The sequence below is a fragment of the Camelina sativa genome, chromosome 11, assembly GCF_030686135.1.
Source record: "Camelina sativa cultivar CO46 ecotype springtype chromosome 11, ASM3068613v1".
Taxonomy (NCBI): Eukaryota; Viridiplantae; Streptophyta; class Magnoliopsida; order Brassicales; family Brassicaceae; genus Camelina; species Camelina sativa.
The window spans coordinates 39,708,170-39,725,158 of record NC_141890.1 but is presented as its reverse complement, the minus strand read 5'-3'; the positions used below and the strand labels follow the sequence as shown (position 1 = coordinate 39,725,158).

Genomic DNA, 16,989 nt, shown 5'->3' with positions numbered 1-16,989 from the left:
TCTTGAATTAAAGTATAACATTATACTAATATTCTAATTAGAAAGTGCAAATCAACATCTAAGTATAATATGTTAGTGTATTTAAAATGCTGAAATAATTTAAAAAATAAGGAAATAACATATTATTATATAAAATATGATTATTCATGTCTTTTTATAAAACTTTAATTGTATATATTGACTTTAAAATCAAGAAGAAAAAAAACAATATTAAGAAATACTATCATATGTAAGAAACTTTGATTATGAACTAAAACATAAATTTATTGGGCTTTAACAAAGACCAAATTTAAAAGATGATCAAGACAAATTTTGAGTTCCAAAGATAAAACCTATTCCCTGAAAATTCAAATCCTTGGAAATGAGGCTTTGCTCCCTAAGTCTAGTTCACTGGCTTTACAGTTTAGGTTTGGTATCTAAATCTACAAAGCTCCATCGATTGGGGAACGAGAATCAAAGAATAAGCACGATGGATTGGCCAATCGATGGAGCTTAGTAGATGGAACAGTTTACTAAATTCTCGTTCCAAAAAAAATTAAATAAAATAAGAGTCTACGTACGCATTAACTATATTTTTTTTTGGAACGAGAATTTGGTAAACTGATATGCAGTGCCGTCTTAATTGGGGAACTGGACCACCCTGGATTCAAAGATTTAAGAGGTAAATAATTTTTCTTTTATATATAAAAAAAATTATAAGATAAAAGGGACACAAAAATAATAATAATGTAAGATAAAGAGGTACAAAAAAATGCAAAATAAAGGAGCACAAAACAAAATAATGCAAGATAAAAGTGCACAAAAGAAATTAATGCAAAATAAAGAGACACAAAAAAATATGTAAGATAAAAGAGGCAAAAACAAAATTTATAAAAAAAAATAATATGTTATAAGGATTTATTTTGATGAGTCAATAACTAAAAAAATATTTTAACTTTCCATAATTATTTCAACTGACTCTAACAATAGAACGAAAAATAATTTTTTTATAATATTGTTAAGTGTTTATAAATTATCAAAATGAAATCCATATTTTTCAATATATAATAGAGGTTAAAAACAAATATGACATTTTATTTATAAAAAAAAATTGCCCAAGGGCCCTAAAAACCTGGAGCGGGCACTGCTGATATGCTTCAATTTGGTCCATAAAAGAATATTCAACACTAAGTGAGATTTAGAAGATCTTTGCTTGGAATCAGAAATCATATACACAATTCGTTATTATCTCAAGATGTTGCTCAAAATTCAATCCGAATCAAATACATCACATTCTCTTTACTTTCTACTAGTTAATAAAAGTTAAAATGTTGGTAATTCAGCTTAAAGAAATTTTAAGAGAAAATTTGTACAGGAAAAAAAAAAATAAGCACCGTATATCCCAAAACATAATTGGAAGTTAAGGTCTACTCCTAAATGCATTAATTTATCCTAAATACAGTATTTCATTTCGATTGGAATTTGGTTTTTCGCTGGTTGTAGTAGACTAGTAGGGAGTAGTAGTAGTACCAACAAAACACAATGATCACTAATGATAATCAGCCACCAAAGCAAAAATAGTGGAACGCCCACAAGAAGAGCCAAAGGAAACGTAAAACACGTTCGGACGAATATGGGACCAAAACATCAACAAGTATCTAACTTTCGTCCTCACAAAAAAAAATATTATAAAATATAAAAAGATATATTGTGAATTAAAATTTATCCCAGTGAAAAACAATAATATTCCCAGAATTTACAGCCCAAAAGAAGGAAACTAAGCTATCAGAAAAAGAAATTTCCCGAAAGCTAAGCTTTATCGAAATGAGATAAAGAAAACTAGAAATGCAAAGCATATAATATCAAGACCAGAATTGAAAGAGGACGACTCTTCAACCTAAAAGCAGAAGTAACTAGGCAAACGTTAGAAACTGATAGCACCAAAACTAAAAGAGAAACTTCTTCTCCTGAAACACCTGCGAATTATCACGAATGCCCACAGACAACTCGTAGATAACATCTACCTCCTCCTATCACAATGAGAGTCAATCTCTCGAGAACAAGGAAAACATAACCCGCCAAGTAAACGAAGATAAGAACAAGAGCAACTACAACATCTGAGACATGAAAAAGCAAACGATAATGACATTTATTTTTCAAACCAACCGTTGATCTATGATTCGGCATCATCATATTTACTTGTAATCAGAGTCCTTCACAGATAAGGCTGCTCAAACTGCTTCCTCAACACAATCAAAAAGTCTGAACACGAACCAAACAAATACTCCCCAATCGAAGGCCAACATGATAAGAGAGCAATTTGGGAGATACAGAGGCATGTGACAGAAGCTAAAGAGAAGAATTTCGAGTATAAATAGAATTAGAGTATGATTGTGAATATTATCCTGCATGATCAACATTGTGAGTTTGTTAGAGCGTATGGCTCTGTTCTTAGGTGATGAGATTGGAGAACTATAACTCCAAGCTTATCAATTAGGGTTTGAGATTGTATTGTGGATTGGGAAGAGATAAGAGAGAAGAGATCTCACCTTCAATCTTATCAAATGGTGCGCTAGTGATCTGCGATCGAATCAAACACTGAATAAAGTTAGGTTTTCAAACAATTTGGGATTTTAATCACAATGTGTCTTGAGGGATTTCCCATCTTTGTTGGTGTTGTCGGTGAATTGGCACCATGGCTTTCATGGATAGAGGATTTCTTTATTCAGGAGGCTTTCATGGGAGATGAGAACCTGAATCTTGCGCAGAGTCTTCTCGAAGGTGAAGCTCTCTCGTGGTTTCAACGGCGATTAAGAGTATGGGGATTTTATTACAGTTGGGGAATGATGGAATTATCCTTGGTGTTGCGATTTGGTGACAGAGATGACAAAATCATAAGTCATTCAAGAGCTTAGAGAAGAGAAACAGATTGAAATCTTAGAGCAGAAGAAAGAATCGAAGAAAGAAGTGGATTTGTGTTTGGGGAATAACACGTTGCAACCGTCGAACGTAGCGCAATCACAAGATGCGTTAAACTGGAATTGAAACATGAACGACGTCGTGACATAGATTAGCCCTCGGTTAATCGATTATGATTCTGAGAAATTGCAAAACGATGATCTAAAGGAAGTGGAAGCCAATTCTGTGTTAGTCAATCTAGAAAATGTGGTCAAGAACATGAACCAGGAGAAGAAAGCCATCTATACTAGAGAGGGTAATCAACTGGAATCGATTCCACAAGTATCTCATCAGCTTGTAGCGTTTTCACATCTTCAGGTAACAATCCCGAAGTTGGAACCTAACCTTAGGATTCTAAATGTATATCCAAGTGTTCTTGAGAGTTGGCCATCTACTATTATGAGGTTCAATAGTTCATAGAGTCTTGAATGTGTCAATGGCAATCAAAGTATACATCATGTGTTCGACATATTGTGTGAGAGAAGGAACTAATTAAATCAACATAATTAAAAAGTTGAATTTGTCTCATAAATCATGGATGTTTAAGTACAAAAGGAAGCATGGACGGTTTGGTAGCTTTGGAGAAGCTACTGCAAGAAAGCATAGAAACATAGTGCTTACCATACACCAAACGTTTCCAGCTCCACTTATAAGGGAAATTATTTATACGGAGGAAGATAAACTGGTATTGGAACAGTTGGGTGACACATTTTCTGAAGATGATAGGGTCGTGTTGCAATCTGATATTAAAGCTACTGTCTCTAAATCAGAAGCACTTCTACGACATTTGGCCACTTCTGCTATCAAAGTCACCAAATTTGTACCTACATCGCATAAGATTCATGATCTTGACATGGAGAATAGGTCGAATTATATGCTTGAAAGGCAACTTGAGCGGATCATGAAAAGAGACATTCATATTATGCATCTTACTCCATTTGCAGTATATAAATCTGGAGAAACTAAGAGTGAGAGGATGTAGGTTGTGTGTGTATTTAGCTTCCAGGTGAGGTGCATTGATACTGAGAATTTTGTGCCTCCTAGCAGGTCTCAGTTAACCTAATGCAGTTGTAGTACATAATGTGTCAATCTAAATGGGAAACTTTACTAACAATCGAGATGCAATCAAGCAGTCACAAGTTAAGCCAAATTCAAAATGAGTTTTTGTCTAACAACCTAGAGTGAACGAGATGCAAGAACAAAACGAGTTTGCAGAACAAGAGCTAAAATGCAATAACAGAAGAGAGCAAAAACAAGCTAAACGAGCAGAGACAAATGAGCAACCTATTGCAACTAAAACAAAGAACAAGCTTAAAGATGTATAAACAATCAGATAAGTAGAGGCCTTTAGGATGGGGTTATTGATTTCGGTGGAGTCTCTTAATCTACCTAGAACGCCTAACAGAACACAATCAAGCTATCCCTAGACAACGAACATCACAACTTAGCTAATTCAATCTCTTGATAAAAGCTACTTAGACTCAATCACTTCCAAACCTAACTCTCGCTAGAGAAACATGATTAAGCTGGCATGACAAACAAGTTCATTCACGTCAATAAACACCCTAGACATCCAATCTCTTAGACTAGGAATGCAAATCTCTGGTATTAGTTTGTTCAAGCATCCCATGGAACACCTTTTGGGTGGTGAGATGCTTAAGATCTAATCCCAAATGATCAGTAAGAAATTAGCAGTAAGAACACTAATCCAGAAGGGAAATCAAACAATTTAAGCTTAGGCATCCTATTAGACTAAAATTCTCCACCTGATCTATCCCATCCTCAAGAACCCTATTTCACTACTCAAGAACAGTCATCATCAAAAACCCAGAAAATCCAGAAAACACAGAATTAAGCATGACTAGATAGATAAAGATGAGATAAACAATTTTGCAGAAAAATTCAATTGCAAAAACTAAAAGGATTAAGTGATATCTTGATTACAAACTTAGAAACGTTTTGGTGGCTGCCTAAAAACCCTAGGATAAAAACTATTTCCCTTGGGTAAAGGCGTAAGAGTCTATTTAGAGTAAAACATAGAAAACCCTAAAACATAAAATGACAAAATAGAAAGGCGGTTCAGGAACCCTTCTCGGATGCGTCTTCAGAACAAAACCAGAACGTCGGTTTAAGAGCGTCGATGGAGTAGCGTGAGAGTGTTGATCCAGTCGGAATCTAGGACGTGTGATCGAATGACGGCTCGATATCGTTGATCGAGTGGCAGCTTGAAAACATTGATCGAGAGGCAGCTTGAAATGTGTCGTCTGGGAGCTGCTAATCGAGTCGCGTCTTGAGGGTGTTCATGAGCCCTGCTGGGACGTCTTGGTTGAATCGCTGCTAACATGTCCGATCGAGTGAGAGCTCTTCTTTGTGTGCAGGTCGAGTCGGAATTCAGAACGTATGTGCATTCGCTAAAACGGTGATAACAATTGAACCACGCCTTCGATTGGCTTGAAATCAACGGGATTTGAAATGTGACTCAATTATCTAAAACTTTGATGAAGAGGTCGAAGGCTGAATCCCAAAATAAAATCTTCACTAGACTCGATCAAAGAAGTGGAAGGTTGGGTCACGCTGGGTAGTGTAGATCGAGTCGCTGGACTGCTCTCTTGCTTCCTGTTTGTTCTTGATGGTTTGGACATCTCCTAAAATACCTAAAATAACTCCAATATGCAAGATGCATGCAAAACCAATGCAAAGACTACCTAAATATGCATATTATGCAAAAGAGACTAAAAACAATGCAAAACAATGAGTTAAGAGAACATAATGAATGAGAAATTAACGCATGATGAAAGAGTGTAAAATATACACATATCATGCATCTGCACTAAGTTTTGTATGCTTAAGTGTCACAAGAAACTTTATTTTTCAGTGTGGCATTGTTGGAAGAGCAAGGCTGAGGAGATCCAGTCAGTTTCAGGGCTTTTATGGTTGGGATTGACAACTACAGTGTCGAAGCATATATTACAGATATATCTCTGGTTGAAGAAGCCAAAATTGGTCAAAACTTGGCATTCCAAGTACAAAACTAAGAGCAGTGGGATAGAAATGGAAGTGACTATGAAACAGACATTGCCACTCAAGTGTGGCCACATTGGAGAATGTTGCATGACACTAATCATGGGTTTATTGCAGAAACTGTATTACATGTTGTATGTGAGAAGATTTTACAAAAGACTTGAGAGAAGAACGGGTTCAATAAGTTCTGCAAGTGCTGACTTATTTGCAGCTGGCTGTAGTTTGATTGTCCTTCCCTCATGCTTTGGAAATCTCTATGATGTTGCTTCCATTCTTATTTCTTCACTTGTACCAAAATGCTAAGACACAAGCTTGAGGACAAGCTTGTTTAAATGGGGGGGGGGGGGGGGGATATTGAAAAGAGAGTAATTTGGGAAATATAGAGGCACGCGACAGAAGCTAAAGAGAAGAATTTAAAGTATAATTAGAATTATAATAGGATTGTGAACATTATCCTGCGTGATCAACATTGTGAGTTTGTTAGAGAGTATGGCTCTGTTCTTAGGTGATGAGATTGGAGAACTATAACTCCAAGCGTATCAATTAGGGTTTGAGATTGTATTGTGGATTGGGAAGAGATAAGAGAAAAGAGATCTCACCTTCAATCTTATCACAACACCACCGCAACCGAAACTAAACATCTAAACCAAGCTAAGAGACGGAGGAGAAAGATAGGAGAATTAGCTTACTCAATCAGAATCAGAAGACCACAAAAGCCCATGGCCACAGAAACGAGAAGCACCAAAGGAGACTTCTCCTAAAACAGCTAGGGGACGAAGACCAACACTCCAACCAACGCCGACCAAGCCTCAGTGAAGACCATCTAAAGTTTAACTCACTAACACCCCCATCAAACTACCAGATCTAACCAATGCAAAGAAAAAAACAGCAATTAAACAAAACACAGAGAAACAAAGGCCCTCTCACAGTTACGGCGAAGAGCACCGGTCACCGGAAAGGGCAAACGGAGATCTGAAAGTTTGGACAACGACTAAGGAGAACTTTGCTAAGAAAAGAGTTTTTTTCTTTTTTTTTTTATAACGTCTTTTCTTATAAACAGTTGGGTGACAAATGGCAAATTTTTTTGTAGGATTTATATATTTTCAATGTTTAACTTATTTAACTTATTAATGTTTCTAAATATTGCAACAAAATAGTAAAAATTTATTTAAAATAGTACAAAAGAAGAAAGATCTACTTGGTAGTTCGTTCGTACTAACCAAATTATTTTGCTTACATCTAGACATACTTCTAAGTTTAACTTATTTTTGTTTCTTTTTTTTTTTTTCATCAAATTGTTTCCAATTTTATATATAATTTTATGAATGTAAAACTATGAAACATAGCGGATATTTATTTCATATTTTAGTAGAGTGAATTCTCCTTTAGCACCTTATCTATAATATTATTGTATATTGAAGAAAGTGTGAAAAACTATGACTGGTTTTATTTTGGTGAGTTATGAAATTTAACATAGGAGTTATGTTATTTTTATACGCTTTGGTATACTTAAAAGAAGATTCGATTAATAATCACTCTAGCCGTGACCATTTTTGATCCCTGGTTTAAAAATTCCCGCCTAGCACCGATTATGCCTCGTAAAATCGTTAGATCCACCATCTCCGCCTCGATTAATGATTAATCCCCGCCTAGCATCCATTATCCGATTATACCGTTTAATCCGATTAATTCCCACATAATTTTGTATATACCGATTATTTTTAGAGCCAAATATAAATCAAATATATATATTTCTGTTATTTAGACATTTAAATTAAGAGTTTATGATGTTTTACAATAACTAATATACAAACTTTTAATTAAAATATTATTTTTTTTCTTAATATTACGTTTTTATGTTTTTACCGTTATTTTAAAGACAATACTATAGCTTTATAATTTATTTGATAGTTTTCTTTTCACATAAACATAATTGTACCTATATTTAGTACTATATATTTTTAATTTACTATTAATTTAATAAAATAACCCAAAAACTAGTCTCCGATTAATCCCCGTTTAATCTCCGATTTTCTCGCTAGACGCTAGGCCCACCCGACCGCACGACTAGCGCTTAGCGATTTCTAAAACAAGGCTTTTGATATATATATTTAAGTCTTTTTTGAAGATTTTTTTTTCTTATCAACTGATTTTATATATTTATATATGTTACTGATTTGTTGGAAAGTTTATACAAGCTTATACCTTATACTCCACCCTCTCCCAAAATATGATGATTGCTAAGTTAGCCTACCAACTAATGACTACTCTGTTTCAGTTAAGAGAACCTGAAATTTACAAAAAAAAGCTTTACTCATGTACCGACCTCGCCCAAAAGAAAGCTACCCAGAGGATGAAACCCTCTCATCAGCGAACACTTGATTCAGCCATGAAGGATGGCTACGCGCTACATACGAATGTAGCATACACTCACTTGTGACGCTTTTGAGCTCCTCTACTAGCTTTTGGACGCTCCACTTCCAATTTCCACTGCACAAAAACCTCAGAAATCTTACCAGTTCGCTTGATTCATAATAGAAGGATGGCCAAGCTCTCGGTCGTAACACACAATTCACCATCAGCTTCTTCTCCACCGCAATTGTAACATTTACACATCTATGGCTAACCATACTTTCCATCGCCCATCGGTAACTAGAAAACTGGCTTTCTTCTTTGTTTGGACGTTTGAAAAGGCTCTGCGACTGTGTAACACTACAATTCCATTTTCGTCTCTCAACACCCAAGCACCCCCTGCAAGTAAGTTTCTTCGCAACCAAGACACACCTACATAGCATTTTAACCATAACCTCTTCGGTGGACTCCACCTATCCTTTAAAACCACTCTAGACTCATCCGATCCCACCTCTCGTACATTCCTTTGTATCCCGGGTATCTCCTCCACTCTTCACCATTGGGATCCAATCTCTGTGCCGTGAACCACTCCTCAATATCCTCTCTTATTTTTTGCACTGAATGTAGAGGATGGAACCGTTTCCCTTCAAAACAAAAAGCGTTTCTATTTTTCCATATCCTCCAGATGATACATGGAATACTCTTTCTCAAGGGAATGGACCACTGCTTATTTTCTCTATTAACCATCAAATGATACATATTTGAATAAACCATTCCTTTATCAAAACCAGTCTCAGGGGATGGATAATCCGAAAGTGCCCATACAAGAGCATGTAAATGCAGATGAGGTGCAAATAATAAAGTGCAGAAAGTAAATAACACAAGAGCTTTGTTAACGAGGTTCGGTTTTTCCTACTCCTCGGGACCACGTCCAGATTTCGATTCCACTAGAACAAGAAAGTAAATACAATTTATTCGCAAACGCGTAAATCAAGCACAACCCTCTTAATTCACCGCTCCTTTCTATAACATGAAATCTTAAGGATAATTCTCTACCCTTTGACTAGACTAACACCAAGCCTAGATTTAAACCAAGATAACCTAACCTTGGGCTAAACTCCCCCTAAGCCTAGACTTCAGATTTTCAACTCTCTTGAGCAACCTTCACACACACGTCACACCGACGAACAAAGAAGCTAGAACAACACAAGCACCAAACCGCGAAACTAAGCCGCACACAATGAGAAAGCTTTGTAGGATTTTATTCTTTATGTCTCAGCTTTCTTAACTCTCTAGGACGTGCCCAACACCTCCTTATATACCCATCAAGACTTCCTAATCACCATAGAAAGCTCTCTAGGATTTTATTCTTTATGTCTCAGCTCTCTTAACTCTCTAGGACGTGCCCAACACCTACTTATATACCCATCAAGACTTCCTAACCACCATAGGAGAAGATTTCCAAATTTCATAAGAAACTACCTTTTTCCTTTTTGCTATTTTCCTTTTCCTTGTAAAACTCCAATTTAATTAACCAAAGAAATAGTAGTTTTCCTCTTCAATTTATCCTCAAGCCGTCCTTCAATATTGCCTTCTCAAATTTTCTAGAAACTTCTCACACACAGACACAACAACAATCATGTATCACTTCTTGTATCACACAGACACTACTTCAGACAGACCAATACATCTTCAGGACATCGACTTCTTGGTATAACTCTTGCCTATTTATCTTTCCAGCTAACCAGTAGGGTGACTTGACAGAGATATCGCCACTCTTGTTGAATTTCCACAACAAAGTCCTCCTTATCCACTACTTGTTTATTCCTTTTGATCTTGACTATGTCGATAGGCAAGAAATGGTATTCTAATTTCTGGTCATCCCAATCTCTCCTCCCAACATCAATAAGCTCTTTCACGTTTAGGTTAATATCTATCAGAGAGTTTTTTTATCCACGGCGGTCTCATAACTCCATCATTCACCCACGGATCCATCCAGACCTTTAGCGAACAACCATTCCCAACTCTGATTTGTAAGCCTTTTTTCAGGAGCTCCCTTCCAAAAAGGATACTTCGCCACCCGAAAGAAGGTCTCTTCCCCAGTCATGCTTCTAAAAAAATCGAATTTGGATAGTATCTCGACTTTAATACTTTGGCAAACAAACTTTGTGGAGACTGAAGCAACCTCCACGCTTGCTTAGCCAACAAAGCCTGGTTAAAAAGACCAATGTCTCTAAACCCCATTCCCCCCACTCTTTAGGCACACACAACTTTTCCCAGATAATCCAATGAATTTTCTGATGTGCTTCACTAGAATTCCACCAATAATTTGCTATCGCACTAGAAATGTTTGCACACATAGAATTCGACAATTTAAAACAGGACATAGAAAATAACGGCATTGTCAATGCCAAAGACTTGATCATGACTTCCTTTACTCCCATGGACAGTGTTTTTGCATGCCAGCTCGAAACCTTGGAATTTAGTCTGTCTTTTATTTAGCTTAGCATGTCCACCTTTGATCCGCTGAAACACTCGGGTAATCCTAAATATTTTCCTACTCCTCCTTCATTCGCTATTCCAAGTGTACCTTGAATCTCCAATTTAACCACCGCCGGGACTTTGGACCCAAAAGTAATAGCAGACTTAGCTGGATTAATCTCTTGGCCTGTTACCTTTCCATATGTTGTTAAAATAGCTAACAACATTGTTGCTTGCTCTGAATTAGCCTTACAAATAAACAGGCTATCATCAGCAAACAGAAGGTGATGAATCGAGGGACCTTCTTCATGTAGTTGAATGCCAGATATCCTTCCTTCCCTTTGCGCTACATTTAGCAGATGCGTTAACCCTTCCGTACAAAGCACAAACAGAAATGAGGAGAGAGGATCCCCTTGCCTTAAACCTCTTTGTGGCTTGATCAAACCATGTGGTTGGTCGTTAATTAGCACTGAAAAGGTTACCGTTGACACACAAAACATCACCCAATCCACCCATTTGATATGAAAACCCATTACTAACAATAAATCTCTGAGATAGCTCCATTTAACTCTGTCGTAGGCCTTCGACATATCAGTTTTAATGGTCATATACCCTTCCGCAACCCCTGGAGTAACATGTAGACTATGGACTATCTCATGTGCCACCAATATATTATCAGATATTAACCATTCAGGAACAAAAGCGGTTTGAGTCTCTGATATAACCCTAGGCAGCATTGGTTGAAGTCTCTTCAACATGATTTTGGATATTATCTTGTACAGCACTGAACATAAACTTATTGGTCTGAGATCCTTCATTAGTGACGGATGAGGGATCTTTGGGAGAAGATACAAATGGGTGAAGTTCCATTCTTGTGGGAAACCCCCTTCTTCGAAAAACAGAGACACTTCTTTTACTACTTGGTTTCCAACTATCTCCCTGTAATGTTGGAAGAAAAGTGCTGACATTCCATCTGGTCTTGGAGCCTTTTCTGGATTAATTGCGAATAGAGCTTCTTTTATTTCTTCTGCAGATACTTCTCTAATCAAACTTTCATTCATTTCTTCAGACACTCTCCTGTGCAAACCAGCAAACCAAGTCGCATAAGGGGTCGGATTAGATGAAGTAAACAGGTTCTGAAAGTAATCTATCGCGACTCCTCCTTTGGCCGCCTCTGACCTCTATTGAAAACCATTCTTATCTAATAAGAATTCAATTCTCAACCTTGTTCTATTATTTCTCACTTCAGCATGTAAATATTTGGAATTCTTGTCTCCACTTTTCAGCCATTTGAATCTACTTCTTTTTCTCCAGAATATCTCCTCTTCTCTGTATGCCACCACCAGTTCCCGTTTTAGGCTATGCACCACCATACTCCTTGGGAAAACCGATGATTGCTAGCTTTCTAAGGCGTTTCGATCTGATGTATTGTCTCTTGAGCATTAAGTGTATTTTTCTTCTTCCACCCACTTAAAGCTTTTCTACACCACCTGAGCCTTTGTGAAGCACTACTTCCATTTAACTCTTCTCCATTTCCCCAAGCTTGAGCAATAGCTTCCTTCACATTAGCCTTGTATAAAAATCTTCTATCAAATCTGAACTGACCTCTATACTCCTCTTAAAAGTCCATCAACTTAATCAGCACAGGCCGATGATCTGATCCTCTGAAATCCATAAACGCTTGGTCAGCTGCATGGAATTGAGCAAACCATTCTTTGCTCCCAAACGCCCTATCTAAACGACTCTGGATCCACATATCATACCGTTTACCCGCCCAAGTAAATCCATTCCCTTTACTTGACAATTCCATCATATCACATGTTTCGAGCATATCTGCAAACGGTTTGAACATAGTTTCACATCTACGAGGCCCACCAATCTTTTCCCCATTATGCAGTATGTCATTAAAATCTCCCACCATACACCAACTCTCCTTTCGTCCTACCCCAATCCTGTAAAGCCTTTCCCAGTTTTCTTTTCTATTCTTAAACATCGGGTCCCCATATACACATGACACAAAAAAAAAAAAAAAGACACCCCGCTGGACTTGCATATCCATTAGATTCTTATCTACATACTTAAAATCACCTCATCCCCACTTTTTATAAACAAAGCCAACTCGCCACTCTTACCCACTGGTTCCACTGTGAACACTCTATCATAACCAAGCCACACATGTACATCTACTAAAACGTCCCTACTGTGCATTGTTTCCATCACAAACAACATCTCATGGAAAAGTTTTTTACGTATTTCCTTGAGACGGTGAATTGCCAAGTCTTGAGACCGTCCCAATCCTTGGCAATTCCAGCTGACTATGCTCACTGCTCATTGGGCAATCCCTCATCCGGGACTACCTTTAAGAGGTTTAGCTTGGTAGACTTTGCAGCGCTTGGACCCTCATTGACTGTTTTTCGTTTCTCCTTTACACCAATCATTAATCCACCCTTCCTTGTTTGGGAAGTATCTATCATTACCAAATCCAAAGGCTTGGCTTTCCGGTAAATTTTGGAAGGTCTTTTTCTTGCCTTCAACTGCTTAGGCTTAATTCCGGTAGAACCAGACCCTGTCTCAAAGAGACCAGGTCCAAAAACCGTCGGATTAACCTGAAACGGCTGAGATAGAGCTAGGAAATTCCTTGAGTCTTCGAAAGATGGGATAACATTCAGCTCCATCCTCCCCGACTTTCTCGCATCCCCCATGAACTGAAACCCATCTCGTTTTGGCTCACTACTCTCTCTTGCTTATTTTTCCAAGTTAGTCCCTGCCTCCTCATAATTAAACACTATACCTTTGTTTTTGTTTATGCCTTGGTGCATCAAAGGCATAGGTTCCAGTCGTAGAATTGATTGCTGCAACATAGGATCCTTCTCCACTTCCTTAACGGATTTTCTAACCTTTTTGATCCTAAGCTTCTCCTCAGACTCCTTAGCCACCATGAGATACTGCCTCATCCCTTCTAGAACATCCGGTGCTATCTTTGGTCTTCCCATTGATACATCTACCCCAACTTGATCTTCTCTCAGCACTCCGAATAAAGGGTCATATTATTTAATTATCAGAGGTTTCTTAGTCTTTTCTCCTGGTTTACCCTATTTTTTCTCTCTCGCTGCCTATTCCTTTTCTTTTAAGAGCAAAGGACAAAAGACTTTCTCGTGTGATAACCTCTGACAATGATAACACCTCTTTTGGATCCGCTCATATTGGAACCTCACCGTCGCTTTTCCTACTTTTGGTAGATTTATCACTTTTGTCCTTCTTAGAGGTCTAGCAACATCAAATATAACTTTGAACCTCACATACTCCTGAAGTTGAGGTTTTTCTGCATCAAAAGCCACCTCCACCACCTGCCCAATCAGCTCTCCCAATGTTGTAATCCCTTTTTTGGTATAGAAGTTTATGGTAGAATCCAGATCTGGACCCAAATTGGGATAGTAAGAAGATAGTTAGTCGGAGGCTCTTCATACCATCTATCCACTGCTGGTGGCCACTGATTGAAAGTATGGGCTCCTTTACTCAAGACCTCTTCCAAATCGCACTCTGAATCGAATATGAACTGAAACTTTTCACTCGTAAGCGCTACCCCTCTTACCTGACCCTCTTTCTGCCATTTCCTAGGCATGTTCCTCAACAGACGATTCATTGGTTGACTTGCTGGATTCAGTACTCTACCCACTAAACTCAGAACATTCTGCACTGACGAGAAATACTCTGGCAGATCTGGCATATCAAACGGAACTTCCTCGTCCTCTTCTAAAGACATCGCTATCAAAGCTTTATCCATAACCGACAATATCTTGGCAAACTCGATAAAGAAAAAGCCCGACGAACTAGTTTAAGAACTTGAAAAAAACCATAAAACCTTTACCCAATTTGAGCAAATAACCTCTTTTTAGGTCAATAACCGATGTGATTCGCGAAAAAAAACGTGTTATAATCCACAAAGCTCTCTTCTCAAGTGTAGTCAAAGACACTAACTGAGAAAGATGGTCTTGAGCCCAAATAAGGGAAATCTTTATAATTCTTTTTTTTTTATGATAAATGTTTTGAAGATAAAAATTATTTTTTTAGTTGGGTATAAGTTTAATTTGTCAATCTCTCGTTCTGTGTGTATGTTTCATTTATGTTTATTTGTTATTTTAGTATCAGCTGATTGCTTCCTTTTTAATATTTATAGAGTTTAGTTTTCAAAAGAAATGTTTTTTGCTGGTTTTATTTTGTAATTCTCAAAGTATCCCTCAAGAATATATATGCAATTCAAGATAAATACGCAATAATATTCTTCTTTTTTCAACGTGTTATTGGATATCCAAATTTCCAAAACGGATCAAAGTGGATTTGCATTTATTATCATCATTTGTGGAGTATTTTTATCTGGTCCTACTAACTTGAGATATTTTGTCGACTAGATACGTTTATAACATAGAATATAATTAAAAGAATGACCTCTAAATAAAAACCACTTGTCATAAACACTGACTCACATCAATTATTTTAATAAATACATTTTCATTTTTGTCTTTGTAAAACAAATAACACAATTCTCTTATTTTTAGAACCCAGAAGAAAAGATTGTATAAACGAAAAAAGAACCCAAAATTATAAAACCAAGAAGCCTTACAAAGGAAGAGAGGAAAAACAAAAAAAGGTGGTGATGTCAGCTTCCCGATGGACGTTAATGGATCTACCATCGTATCTGTCGTCATCATGGGCATTCCGGTGGCCGGAGGTGAATCTTTCTTACCTGAGCTCCGGTTGGAACATGAGATTGTTGTCTTTGTCGGGTAATCTCTCCATAATCGATTATCTTTTGTGGAGTTTTGTCTCGATCGTTGAATCTTTAGCTATCGCTACTACGATCTGTTGCTTCTTCTTGTTTTGTGGTTGTACCCTCTAATTCCTTTTCTTAATTATTTAATCTTTCATATTTAGTACCGGATCTTATTGCCAACTAAAATCTTTGTAAATAGAATAATCAATAAATTCGAGACTTTTCTAGCATCCTCCATAGCCTGTCATGTCACCAAGTTCTTTAGTAGCTTCCCAATTTTGCTATTAGACTAGTACCATTATTTTGGTCAAAGGTTTCTTCTGTACTTAATGATGATGACCCCCAAAAAATGTACTATCTTATACTTAATTAATCGTATACTAATTCTTATGTTTGTAACTATATGGAAGTGGATTGCACATTTCCGCTTACTTTGGTCAGTTTAGTTTGGTTTTTAGGTGTTTTACCCATGCCAGCATTAAAACAAATACAGATTTGAATGGATGCAATGTAATTACATAGCAAAAAAAATCGGTATGTTAGCTTACAAGAAAACGTAGATGGATCTGTTTCCATAGTAAAACACGTTAAACGAGACGTAGATGGATCTGTTTCCATAGTAAAATACGTTAAACGAGACGTAGATGGTACGTAAGAATAACATTCTATTTTTACATACGAGTCAAATCTTTTAGTTATTATTGGAAGGCTCTCGTTGTAATTTTATTCCACTAGACGAGATTACATTTGAATATATATATACGGAATCTTCAACGGGTAATTTAATGTACCAAAGTTGTGATCAGTTTTATTGAAAGCCAAGCCAAAACAAGATGCAATCGAGTCATGTTGCTGGTAAAGATGGTGGACTTTGTGGAAACTATAGAGCTAAATTTCTGGATTTTGAAAAAGATTAACAACAACAACAAACATACGTTTCATATTCTCATTAACTAGGCATGAAAACATGTTATTATCTACATCATACCTTCGGAATCAAGAAACAGAGGAATGAATCATATAACATTTTTGTATATATTAAACATATTTATATAAGCTTGCTCATATGTATTACATACAATATATAGATACAATATATAGATACACTGATGCAATCGGTTTGGAGTCTAAGATAGAGGAAAATCAATTTCCAAGGTGATTGCAAACTCTTGATAGACTCTGACCGGACAAACACCCAATCTACAGCTACGATCGAACCATATATTGCGCATGTTGTCTATACACTTTGTTAGAGACGAGAAGTGATCTTTGTCAACAAAATGGAAGAATCGATACAATTGTTTAATGAAAGGAGCTCTAGAACATCTCTAGATCATAACTCTCTCTCTCTCACCAGCAACACATGCGCCACTTTACATTCACAAACAAAAGCATGAAATCTTCTAAACATATACGATGCTTTATAT

The 16,989-nt window shown here is 36.8% G+C and overlaps 2 protein-coding genes across 2 annotated transcripts; one reads left to right on the top strand and one right to left on the bottom strand.

Moving 5' to 3' along the window:
• Positions 1-14,188: 14,188 nt before the first annotated feature.
• Positions 14,189-14,575, bottom strand: LOC147935179 (uncharacterized). The gene has a single exon (XM_087472894.1). The coding sequence runs from the start codon at positions 14,573-14,575 to the stop codon at positions 14,189-14,191; it is 387 nt and encodes a 128-aa protein (XP_087329020.1).
• A 665-nt stretch (positions 14,576-15,240) lies between these two features.
• LOC109127504 (uncharacterized) lies at positions 15,241-15,792 on the top strand. Its single transcript, XM_019232392.2, has one exon. The coding sequence runs from the start codon at positions 15,446-15,448 to the stop codon at positions 15,686-15,688; it is 243 nt and encodes an 80-aa protein (XP_019087937.2). The 5' UTR covers positions 15,241-15,445; the 3' UTR covers positions 15,689-15,792.
• The last annotated feature ends 1,197 nt before the right edge of the window (positions 15,793-16,989 follow it).

Bases quoted from the DNA above. Each gene is read 5' to 3' on its own strand.
- LOC147935179 (XM_087472894.1), bottom strand. From the start codon at position 14,575: ATGGATAAAGCTTTGATAGCGATGTCTTTAGAAGAGGACGAGGAAGTT.
- LOC109127504 (XM_019232392.2), top strand. From the start codon at position 15,446: ATGTCAGCTTCCCGATGGACGTTAATGGATCTACCATCGTATCTGTCG.